Below are 12567 nucleotides of genomic sequence, written 5' to 3'. Positions count from 1 at the left end.
AATAAGCTTGGTAAGACCAATTCATAGGCCATGGGAATTTAAACCTGACCCTTTGTCAGAATCACCTACCTAGAACTAGTTCAAGGCCTATAGTTTGAGATAGATATGATTTCAAGTGTGTTTCTAGCATCTTTTTGGCAATTTTATAAATGACTTCAACCGAAATGGAAACACCAGATTGTTAACAATTCTCTTCTCTCCACACAGCTCAGCTCGAGCCAGACTTCTTTTAAGTTTGCCAAGTTCAGGTTCTCTCCTTGACTCTTTAATCCTAGATTTGCAGATATATGCTGTGACCCCTATTCCAGAGAGCCAGGAGGTCCTGCAAAGAGAGGGTGTTCCGGACAACATCAAAAGTTTCTATAAAGTGAATCATATCTGGAAATTCCGCTATGACAGACCATTTCACAAAGGCACGAAAGATAAGGAGAATGAATTCAAGGTACCATGCAGTTCTTATTGCATTTTTCTCCTCATACTCTCTTCTAGACTATGAGTTCCCTGGGGCAAGACTCTTCTGGTAAATGCTCAGAATAGTGACAGAGCCAAAGGGGGCTCTAGAAATCCCTTAGTATAGTGGTTCTTCAACTCTTCCATGTATCAGATTAATGGGTATTGTTTCCTACAAGAAGAATTTTGGCCCTCAAGCCCAGGAATTCTGTCTTGACTGTGGGAAGAGGTCCTGAAATCAACTTTCTTCTTACAGTTCTAATGCCAGTGGTCCTTAGACCTGTCTTTGAGAACTCATGGTTGAACTCAGTCCTCTTGCCTATTCATGCTGAACCCATTGAGGGAACCTCAGGATATCCTCAGATACAAGACTGAAATGAGTAAAGAATATTTCAGGAACAGGGGACACTGAGACAGAGAACAGGCGGGTAAACTGCTAGTACAGTGGGTGAATTCTGTGCCATCTTTGCTGTTTTTCCTCATTAGAACGGTGTGTAATTAGGATTTCTGAGAGAACCCAAAGTAAAGGCATGTGTTGCGTTGTCTGCTCAGTAGCTCCAATATGCCTTCCTAGTTCAGCTTGCTCCCAGCCAAAAAGGGTAAGAGTTCTGCAACCCCATGGGGAGAAGGGTCCAGATTGTTTGGCACATAAATTAAAATCTTCCCTTTCTTTGAAAACAAAGACACAGTGAGACCAGATAAATCCCCAGTTAGTCAGTTTTTGCACTTAATCAAAAAATTCGAGGTGAATTTATTATTGGAGTTCATTGGCTTAGCATCTTTCATTACAGATATTCTCTGTTTGAGCTAGGAAGCATTCTCCTAATACTTTTCAGTCAGAATTACCTAATGTTAGCCAGACACAGAGGTGTATACTTGTAATCCCAGCAACTTGAGAGGCTAAGGCAGGAGGATCACAAGTTCAAGGACAGCCTGATAGCAAGACCTTGCCTCAAAGTAAAATAAAAATGGCTGGAGATGTAACTTAGAGCACTTGCCTAGTGTATGCAAGGCAGTGGGATCAATCCCCAGTACCACTAAGTACATATGTTCATACGTACATCCAAACCTACTTACCTGTCTACCTAATGTTGACTCACCTGTCAGCCCTACCTAAATGTTGGTTCCCAGTCCTCCCAACAGTCACTCCAGGGATTATTCACCTTCAAAAAATCAGAAAGGAATGCCGTGATCATTTTACAGAGTTCCATTAGAGCTGAATAAAGGACAGTTCTTTGTGCAGGAAGGTTTGGTGGGTTACGTAGCAAGCAGGGAGACCACTGGAAAACATCACTGTGATATTACTGAGAAGATCCATGATCGTTTTCTAGTCCTTTCTAGATACTTCTGTTTATCTTTTTGCCTCTAAAATCAACTGAAGATCTAATTAGTTTATGATGTAGTTCTTCTTGCAGTTGCTTCCAGTGATGACAAGTCAGAGATGCACTGGAGCCAAACAGCTGACTTGCTCCAAGTCCCATGCTAATTACCTCTGGGCACAGCACTGGAACCCACATCTTCTAACGCCATCTCCATCACTATCTCCACTGCACCACGTTTCCTCATGGCCCTCGCTTTATATATTTATCATTGATACAGCAACACCCCTGGGGCGGGGGACAGTAAATCTGGCTCCTCATTTTTGTGCTTTCAGCCCTCAGAATTGGCTCCAAACTGCACTCCCAAGCATGTATCTACCACAACCCACTCACCCACCCTCTCCCTCAGTTCCAGCAACACCCAGCTTCTCTCCTTCTCTGTCACGGTGCCCTTTCACAAGCCACTCGGCGTCTGTGCGGGCTGCTTCCTCCTGCCTGCGCAGCTACCCCCACTCTCCTCCTGGAAAACTCCTACTCACTCTTCAAAATTCAGCTCACGTGTCACCTCCTCTGAGGGCTGCCATCCCCCTCCTCAGCATGGCACGAACACCTGCATCCCTCGCTGCAACTTGAATGTTCCTTCTCTTCCCTCCAAGATCTTATTTATCTGCTCACCTCCCTGTCACCACCAGAATGCTGTGAAATCTTGTCACAGTGACGCTGCCGTGTTCCTTTCGATAATTCGCAAGGGGCATAAACAGATCCTTCCTTTTTGTTGTTGTTGTTGTTGTTGTTGAATAAATGGCACAATTTCAGGCATTTCATATCCTCTTGGTTTAAATAAGAAAAATGAGGCATAGGTAGAAAATGGGTTGATGAAAGAGAAAATTGTCACAACAGCAGCTTGTGCCAAAGACAGCTGTGTCCTGAGGGTGCTAGTCTTGGTCAGAGGGAGCCCTGGGCCAACTCAAATGTCAGTCTAGATTACAATGTTTCGGGTGGACCCAGTGTATAGCAGCGGAGGAGGAGGAGGCAGAGGCCGCGACAGGTTCTAGGGGTGGGGTCAGTGCAGCTCTGCAGGTGAATAGTGCGCTGCTTTTCAGCAGGTCCATTGTCTCTTAAGGCTTAAAGTGTCTTCACTTTTAAAATGGAAAATCAAGCTGCATGATCCCTAAAGCTCTTTTATTCTTTAGGATACCAGTTATTGTAGTCTTGCGTTGACTAGCTCCTTCAGTTCCTTCTTTCGGGTGAGAATGACTAAACCTTGAGGGACAAAGAGTTTGAATTCACACATTAGAGAAATAGCAAAGAATATAACATGATGGCCTATTTTTATATTTTAAAGCTTGCTTTCTGAAGCACGAGCTCATTTATTCTACATAGAAAAAAGTTTCAGTCACCATACAATGGATTTATTAGCATAAGCTTCAGCAGCATCTTACTGAGTGCTCAAGCGAAGACTAAAGAAAAGGTGACAAATAAGCAAAACCTGATCGCGTTAGTCATAGCTCAGTGCCTAGAAAGAAGGGCAACGGGGGAACTTCATTTGTTTTCTGTTTTGTAGAGCCTCTGGGTGGAGAGAACATCATTATACTTGGTGCAGAGTTTACCTGGCATCTCCCGCTGGTTTGAAGTGGAGAAGCGTGAAGTGGTAAGGACCCGAGCTTATTCTCAAGTACTTTCTCATCAAAGTAGCTCACCTGGAATCATGCTGGATATTAATTGCTTCTGTTTTTGACTCCAAGTCCCTGGATTCACTCATAGTAAGTTAGTGAATATTTATGATACTGACTGCTGTTACTAAGGCTGTGATGGTGAACATTAACCTTGTCCTAGTCCATCCAGCCAGACAAATTCCTTGAAAACAGCTGTGACTGCAGCCTATAAAAAAAAACTACTTGGGCCCTTGAGTGAGAAGTGAAATTCAGCTCTCCTAATTGCTCTAGATAGCTAAGTGAGCTTCAGTGTGTAGTGTGTGGCAGACCAGGGCCAAGAAGGCTGCCTACTATGTCTTACTGGATCCTCCTATTCAAGCTATGTATTCTTATATCAGAGTGATGTCTTCTTTTCCCAATTTTCACAGTTTTTAACAAGAGACTAAAAGCTTTTGCCAGAAGTTACATAACAAAATGTTGAAAACAGGACAGTCTCAAACTCAGATTTTTCTGATTCCAAAGCCAGTGGTGTTCATCTCTCCTAGCCTTGGTTTCCTTATAGGCAAAATGAAACTAATATAAAGTCCCAGCACCATGTATGACACACATAAGTCTATACTATTGCAGTCTCCAGTAGAGAGGGGATGGTGTGATATTAGTAACTGAGCTGTCCTGCATGGAGTACCAGATAGAGATCAGTAGATGCCATTATAGAACCTGGTAGACACAGCACTAAGCTGATTGTCAAACACACCTTTGGTTCCACTCCCCAGCGGTGGATAACCAGGAGATAGTAGCTGGAGGCAGCCACATTGAGGATGAGACCCAGCATACTGCCATCTCTACTGCTCTTCAGGCTAACAGCACCTGAAGGCAGCCACAGCCCTGACCCTCCCAGCATCCCTCCTGCTCTTAGCGTATCTGTTATGGCTGGATATGGTCCTCTATCTGAAAGAAAGTGTGCCAACTGTGAAATTATAATTTAACCCATACTTTATTTAGATAACAGGGCCACTCTGTCAATGAATAACAGCAGCCCCTGCCCAAATTGTCTTTCCAGAATGGCTAGTCCCACCCCAAATCTCTCAGCATTAAAACTCAGCTTGTTATGTTCAATTAAGCTAAGGATTTAATAGGATTTTCATTTTGCAGTGCCAAAAAAATTAATACAGCTCCCTAAACAAACAACTCAATTTAGCAGATTGCATCATTGCAGTTGTATTCTTGTATAGTCTGAATCAAGGATCCCCAAAAGCTGGTACGGCCTGGTGCCCTCCATGGAAAAGAGGAGACTGCCAAACCTAGTGATCAGAAAGTCTTATTATTATGCTTCCTACTGAATGGCATGGACCAACCCACAGAAGGGCTCTTGGTCATCCATGCTGCGATAATGATTCAGAAAGCCCTGTTAGATCCATCAAACCCAGAGCATTAAATCCAGTGAGGTCTTACCAGTGGTCCTGGCTCTTGAAACACACACATACACAAACACACAGCATGCTGGTAATGATAAAAAGAGCTTACTAAACACAGCCTTTCAAACATCAGCTGCCTACTTTATTAGAATATGTAATCTTATGTTCTTTCAGAACAAATCAAACTCGGCTACTTGTTCCCTGAGCACAGCCCACTCTTAAGAGCCTTTGTGTTGTTCTCTTGTTCCTGCTGCCTGGAATGTTCCACCATCTATTAAAGTTACTGACTTGCTTGTTAATTCCTATTATATAAGGCCATCAAGAACACAGTTATGTTGAAGTAGGTCTGCAATAAATATATGCCAAAATGAATTGAGATTCCTTGTCTGCAATGCCCAAATCTGAGAACCAAAGATGTTTACATTGGTTTGACTTAAAAGTTATTTGCTTATATATCTAAGCTCTTCAATGTAAGGCCATTTATTAACTTACTGTCATTTTGTGTGAATGCTTATAAGCTTCCCTGCAGACATATTTATTCAGTTGATTAAAGGAAACTGCCCAGATCCTGATGGGGATTATTGAATTGTATGCCTTATATTACCTTTCTAATCTGAAAGTTCAAGGAGCTAGGGCTAAAACTTAATGGTAGAGCACTTGCCTAATGTGCAAGACCCTGGGTTTGATCCCCTGCACTGCCAAAAAGAAAAGAGAAAATCTGAAAAACTATAAATTCAGAAACGTGGCATTAAATGTTTCATATGAAGTTATAGATCTTTATTTTTTAAATCATACATCCTGATAGCTTATAAGATTTTGTGAAAACACTAATGCCTTTAAATCTGTAGTTCATTTGAAGAGCACTTTTGTCATTTTCACAGTTGTGTTCACTGTACAACCCAGCAAGTCATTATGATTCGACTTGGCTCTCTCAACAAATGGATGCTGAGTGTATATGATCATCTCCTTTTCTTAACTCCCAACTGTATGCCGTCTTGTGCTGTGCATATGAAGTCCAGTCCATCTGGGCTTGTGTCCCCTCTTCTCAGCTATTGTGGTTTAGATATGAGGTATCCCCCGAAAGCTGTGTGAGGCAATGCAAGAATGGTCAGAGGTGAAATGACTAGGTTATGACAGCCTCAACCTAATCTGTGGATCAGTCCACTGATAGGGATTAACTGGGCAGCAACTATAGGCAGACAGGGTGTGGCTGGAAGAAGTAGGTCATTCAGGGTACGCATTTGGGTATATATTTTGTCCCTCTTGAGAAGAGCTCACTCTTCTCCTGGCTCTCATTTCCTTAGCTGCTTTCCTCTGCCACACCCTTCTACCCTGATGTTCTACCTCGCTCTGGGCCCAGAGCTATGGAGTCTGCTGACCATGGACTGAACCTTTAAAACCGTGAGCTAAAACAAACTTGCTCCTCTGAGTTGTTCTTGTTGGGTCTTTTGGTCACAGCAATGTTTCAGCTGACTAAAACACCAGCTGAGCTGAAAGCTCCTTTGACACCAGAGGATCTATAAATGATCTTTATTGTCTCCCATGGTGCTTTGTATCAAATAAGCATCTAGAAAGGTAATAATAATATTTGGGGTCCCTCAATATTTAGTCCTTCAGAAGAAAAGAGAACCATGGGATGCTTGGATTTTAAGGAGTGAATTCATTGTTACAGTACTAATTAGAATGAATGATTAATGATTATCCAAACCACATTCTAATCAATGAATATAATTACCTGCCCTTTTCAGACCCTACTGATGAACAGTTAACTTGACTTTCATGTCCTTTTCTATTTTACTGCATGGCTCCTGGTAGAAGTATTGGTAATTCAGAACATAGATAATCTACTTTTTTCTTCCTCCTTCTTCCTCTTTCTCTTCTTTTTCTTCCCTTTTCCTTTCTCCTCCTTACTTCTTGAATGTTTCAAAAGTCAATATTATATATATATATTTACGCTCATTTGCTTATCAGGTTGAAATGAGTCCTCTGGAAAATGCAATTGAAGTTTTGGAAAATAAGAACCAGCAGCTGAAGACACTGATTAGTCAATGTCAAACAAGACAGATGCAAAATATTAACCCCCTGACCATGTGCCTGAATGGAGTAATAGATGCTGCAGTTAACGGTGGGGTTTCAAGGTACCAAGAGGTGAGAATTAGGGATTGTTGTTTGAGAGAAAGTTTTCAGTTTTGATTTCTTAGGGTGTCATGAATCTTTTCAAAATATGTATTCATATCACCATACAGACAAACAGCTACGATTGACACATATATAGTCCTTTGTGAAATAGCATAAATGTATAGCCATTTGTGATGTCCACTTACTCTATTTCCCCAACATGTAATGTTTTGAGGATGTGTTTATATGAATAAAAGTAGTAAAGATTTCAGGATTGCTTAATGAATGTTTGTCTAAAATAATTTGTATGAGCAAATAGGTTCTTGGGTATAGAAAAGTCTGATCTTGTTTAGACAATCCTTTAAATGGACTTTTCCTCTGCCCTTTTAGTTTTAAACAGAAGTACATAGTCACCTGAAGGATGAGGCCACCATCTTGGTCATGCTGAATCATGCAACAATTTATTTTAGGCTAGAATGCCCTATATTTTATTGATATGGGTTTGCTTTTTGTTTATTTTACCAAAGGTACTTATTGTACAATCTCTGATCTTCCTTTAACAATCTTTTCCTTATGTTCCCTTCTGACCAGCCACCCACACTAGGAATCATTCCATCTGTCCCCAAGTGGTTTATAATCATGTCATTTCTCTTAAGATGCCAGGTCTTTAAAAACAACAACTGTGTCTTTTACTTCCTTGGTAACTGTCCTGAAGTAGACTGTCCCTTCTCCTCCTAGGCATTCTTTGTCAAAGAATATATTTTAAGTCATCCTGAAGATGGGGAGAAAATTGCACGATTAAGAGAACTGATGCTTGAGCAGGTAAGTGAGGCAGAAGCCAATCACCTTCTCTCCATCTTGCCTGGCTACGTGCTTACTTACCAGAGGCCCGCCTACACTGTTCTCTGAATCAGTGGTCTACTAAAGTGGTGATCGGGAGTTAGCAGGCACACCTGTACTGCATCCCAACTAACTAATTTCTACTCTTTCTTCCCACTTGAATACAAAAACAAATTTAATAATGAATGAACTATGGCAGCCCATAATAGCAAGCACTTCATGTAGTCTCTTTGAATATTCTTTCCCCAAAAGACTTTCTGTAGGCTTATTGCTGACTTCTCACTCAAAAATTTGTGCTTAAATAAGTTCCGGCTACCCGAAAGTAAATGAATGAGTGCATGAATGAATGAGATTATTATGCAAATGTTATAATTAGAAAGTGGACAATCAATAGAATTTGCTTTATAACAAGCATTGTGCTTTACAGACTTTGCCTATAGATGATATGGAATAGTCAAAATTAAATAGAACTCACCGCCCCCCCCCCCCTTTTTTTGTACCAGGGATTGAACTCAGGGGCGCTCAACCACTGAATACAAAAACAAATTTAACAATGAATGAACTCTGGCAGCCACATCCTCAGCCCTATTTTTGTATTTTATTTAGAGATAGGGTCTCTGAGTTGCTTAGCACCTTGCAGTTGCTGAGGCTGGCTTTGAACTCAAGATTCTCCCAAGCCTCTGGGATTATAGGTGTGCACCACCACGCCCAGCTAGAAATCACCATTTTCTACTCCAAAGAAACATTGTTTATTTTTACTTATTTGGTACCATCAATTAAAAGAACTGGAGTGACTAATCTGTTGCCTGCTGTGTACTTCCAAGATTAAGCTCTTCCAGGATTATAGCTTTGGCCTAAAAATGGTTTGAATACCTCAGAGGTAGGAGAGACATGATTGGAAATCTAAGTGAATTGGGAAATAAAGGCATTTTATTCCCAGGAAAAGTGGAGCATGTATGATAAAATGGGAAAAAGCATCTCTCCCCACTTGATAATACCAAAGTGATAAATAAAGTGTGTTCTTTTAGATTAGAAAGCGATAAGGTTGTATCTGATTTTAGTCCATATTTTATGCTCACTGGGCTCAGTCCACAAAACTGGCCATGGATGAAGGTACTTGTACAGCTTCTGGAAAAGAAAGAGGAATTACTTGTCATTGATCTGCAGTGAAATAGAGAATAAATAAAGTTCTTAGTGTGACCCCGGGTGGGATGTAGATACTAGAATTAAGCAGGTTAGGTCATCTAATTCCTAGGAGAATGGGATGGCTTTAACCTTGGTTGATTTTTTTTTTAATCTACATTTTACCTGAGCATGATCTCATGTGAATGCTTTGCTTCAGGCTGTGTCTGCTGTATTCAGCCTGACTAAATTTGTTTCCCCAGAGTTAAAGTAGTCGCTCAGGGCCAAGAAGCTTCCCAGCAAAAATAACCAGGGAGCATTTATTTACACCACATCATGCCTAATTATGTACCAGGACCTTTGGGGAAGACTGTAGCCTAGGAAACAAGATCTCTTGTATAGATGAGAGGTACAAATGACTTGTCATGTGACCCCCTGTTTGTGGGACCATTGATTAGGGGCCTGAGCTAGAGAATGTGCCATCCTTCCCAGGTAGCTCAGATAAGCTATCTGTTGCCATGAAGAGGCACTGCCCTGTGCTCCTTCCTGGAGCATGGCCCTTGACAGACACATCCAGCTGTCAGGTCCTTTGAGGATTACCTCAGCTTCAGAGAGCCACCCGGCCCACAGCACTATCTTCCAAATGGTGCACCTCAGCACAGAGGTCAACCGCACCTTTATCCCACTCTAGCTCTTTCTTTCAAGGGTGTCCTTCATATTTATTTCAAGGTGTTTTTCCCCTTTTACAAATGTGTTGGATAGGGTGGGCATCCAGAGTAGGCGTTGTCATTCGTTGTTGCTTAGGGAAGCTGCTAGATTCTCTTACTCATTAGGGTCAGTTTTGTTTGGCTTTGAACTTCCAACCTAAAACCTTCAGGAGCTGGAAAGATACAAAACCTTGTGGTATAGTATCATTTATTTTCCTCACAGACTAAGGAGTTGGTTGTATTGATCACTTCAGCATTTTTAAATTTTCAAGATAGCTGGTACTCAAATCAAAGGAATCATACACTATTCCCTTTTCTAGCTGAACAAAGGAGATAAACATGTTTCTGTCCATTTTCTTTTGGGTCCTCACAGCAGGAAAACTTTTTAAAAACGACCTGTTCCTTTGTTGCATTGTAATTAGCAAACAAGAATAATATCTTAAAAACAAGAATCCCTGGGCTGGTGGCTCATGCCTATAATCCCAGTGGTTTGGAAGGCTGAGGTAGGAGGATAAAAGGTTCAAAGCCAGCCTCAGCAACTTAGCAAGACTGTAAGCAGAGTCTGTCTCAAAATAAAAAACAAAAAGGGCTGGGGATGTGGCTCATTGGTTAAGCATCCTGGTTCAAATTTTAAAAAAGAAGAAGAAGAAGAAGCATATCAACAGTTGCAGAATTTCTGCTTGTTTTTTCCTTCTTGACAGGGTTTGAAAATGTGGGAGGGATTTGGGGGTGGTCACAGAAGAACATAATGGAAGAGAAGAGGATAACAGGAAAGAGAGACTGCCATCCAGAGAAGAGATTCCTGGAGGAGACCCAGTTGACTCTCCTAACAAGGGAGCAGCTCTTATCCCATGCTGGGAAGGGCAGGAAAGGGTCATCTAACACATAACTGTTAGGAGATTTATATTTCAAGATCTAAAATACACAGAAAAAAAACTTAGGAAAAAACAAGTTTTTGGAATCAGACAGACCCAAGTTCAAATCCCCATTTGTCTTTGACTACGTGCAAGACTTTTCTGATCTTGTTTTCTCGCTCATAAAGTAACAATTGTTCCTCTCTTATGAGATCCAGAAGATTAGCAATAACGCATGCGTACAGTGCTTGGTCCATAGCATACACTGTGAGAGATGGTCATTGATGTGGGTTTTTCCTTATGTTATTATCAAGGCCCAGATTCTGGAATTTGGTTTGGCCGTGCATGAGAAGTTTGTACCCCAAGATATGAGACCCCTTCACAAAAAGCTGGTTGATCAGTTCTTTGTGATGAAGTCGAGCTTAGGGATACAGGTATGTATGCTTAGTGTTCATGGTGGAGTAATCTATCTAACTACTGCCCTTTGCTTTTTTTTTTTTTTTCTTTTTCTTTTTTGAAGAGACCAACAATGAAGTATCCAATAGTGACATCTTTTGGTTTTTCTGCCAAATTGCAGCACCAACCGGGGAGCCTTTAAATATTTAAAATGCATTGTCTGCTATTTGCCATGTTTATGTATCATGTAAACAACAATGTGAGGGAAGGCTTAGTAATTCTGGAATTTACCTTAATGGTTTCCTATGTAAAGATTTCATGGCATTTAGGACATGAATCTAGTATATTAAAATATCGTGGCAGTTACTTTGCCCATATCATTACTGAAATAAAATATTTCCTTTACCACATCTTTAGGAGTTCTCTGCTTGTATCCAAGCCAGTCCTGTTCATTTTCCTAATGGAAGTCCTCGGGTGTGTAGGAACTCAGCACCAGCTTCCATGAGCCCAGATGGTACCAGGGTAATTCCTAGGCGCAGGTAAGTCATATTTTGAATTACCTTACAATTTGGCATCCCCACAGGATGATCTGGAATGATTCTCTCATTCTCTATGGCATAATTTGTCAAATGGGCTTTTTCTTAATGAAATAATTAACCCGCAAGGCAGCTGCAGACATCTGCCACTGGTAAAACAGCAACAGCATGAGAAATAAACAAACTCAAACATTTGATTATATTGAGGCAAACGGGAGACAACAAAATGGGATGTCTACTCTCCCCCCCTTTTGGTTTTATACCTTGCCAGCATGTGATAAAGTGCAATTTGGAGACCAAGTTAACGACCATTTTTTTTTTTTCCCTGAAACAGCCCATTAAGTTACCCAGCTGTCAACCGGTATTCTTCCTCCTCACTGTCCTCACAAGCTTCTGCTGAAGTAAGCAATATTACAGGGCAATCAGAAAGCTCTGATGAAGTCTTTAACATGCAGGTACTTTATTAGCTTTTTGTCTGGTCGTGTTTATTCCTTTTCTGTCTCAATCGTGAGAGTGTCTGTTCATTCTGCTGTGCTCATGAACAGACCTTCAAGCAAGAACTTAAGGACAAACTTTTAAACACCCTTATTGCTTTGTTGGTCTTGGAGCCTGCAAAGGTGTTTCCAAACTACCATCGCTTTAAGAAGACATGAACAACAATGGAAAAGCCCAGGCAAGCCACCCAGGGTTAGCTTTGAGACCTACCATCCCCCCATCCTGAATTTCTTGAAGTGTGTTGCCACACTAGCTGCCCCTCAGCATGTCCAGGTGGCTCTTTAAGAAAGACCTAGTTTCAGGGTTCATTAAATTTTTTTTTCTCTGCTTATATACATATCAGAAATTTTCTATAACAAAGTTTCTTTTTGGGAGGGGAACCGGGGATTGAACTTAGTGGCACTCGACCACTGAGCCACATCTCCAGCCCTATTTTGTATTTTATTTAGAGACAGGGTCTCACTGAGTTGCTTAGTGCCTCACTTTTGCTAAGGCTGCCTTTGAATTCACCATCTTCCTGCCTCAGCCTCCCAAGCCGCTGGGATTACAGGCATGCACCACCACACCCAGCTATAATAAAGTTTTTATAAGAGAAAAAATATAGTTTTTAAGTATTTTTAGAGCCAACATAAGTCTTGCAATGAAACATTTTATTTAGAT

General features: G+C 41.1%; 1 protein-coding gene across 3 annotated transcripts in view; it reads left to right on the top strand.

Moving 5' to 3' along the window:
- Dock4 (dedicator of cytokinesis 4) overlaps window positions 1–12567 on the top strand; it is a 439856-nt gene that overhangs the window by 413050 nt on the left and 14239 nt on the right. For 2 of the 3 annotated variants that reach the window (XM_071613555.1, XM_071613552.1), the window contains 7 exons: window positions 276–442; window positions 3334–3420; window positions 6811–6987; window positions 7696–7779; window positions 10795–10914; window positions 11294–11415; window positions 11747–11867. In XM_071613555.1, coding sequence (XP_071469656.1) covers window positions 276–442; window positions 3334–3420; window positions 6811–6987; window positions 7696–7779; window positions 10795–10914; window positions 11294–11415; window positions 11747–11867 — 878 coding nt within the window. The remainder of the gene's footprint in view (window positions 1–275; window positions 443–3333; window positions 3421–6810; window positions 6988–7695; window positions 7780–10794; window positions 10915–11293; window positions 11416–11746; window positions 11868–12567) is intronic. The other variant, XM_071613553.1, reaches the window with a different exon arrangement.

The sequence above is a fragment of the Marmota flaviventris genome, chromosome 1, assembly GCF_047511675.1.
Source record: "Marmota flaviventris isolate mMarFla1 chromosome 1, mMarFla1.hap1, whole genome shotgun sequence".
NCBI classification, from domain to species: domain Eukaryota; kingdom Metazoa; phylum Chordata; class Mammalia; order Rodentia; family Sciuridae; genus Marmota; species Marmota flaviventris.
Note: the sequence above shows the minus strand (reverse complement) of the source record. Positions and strands in the feature narration are given on the sequence as shown.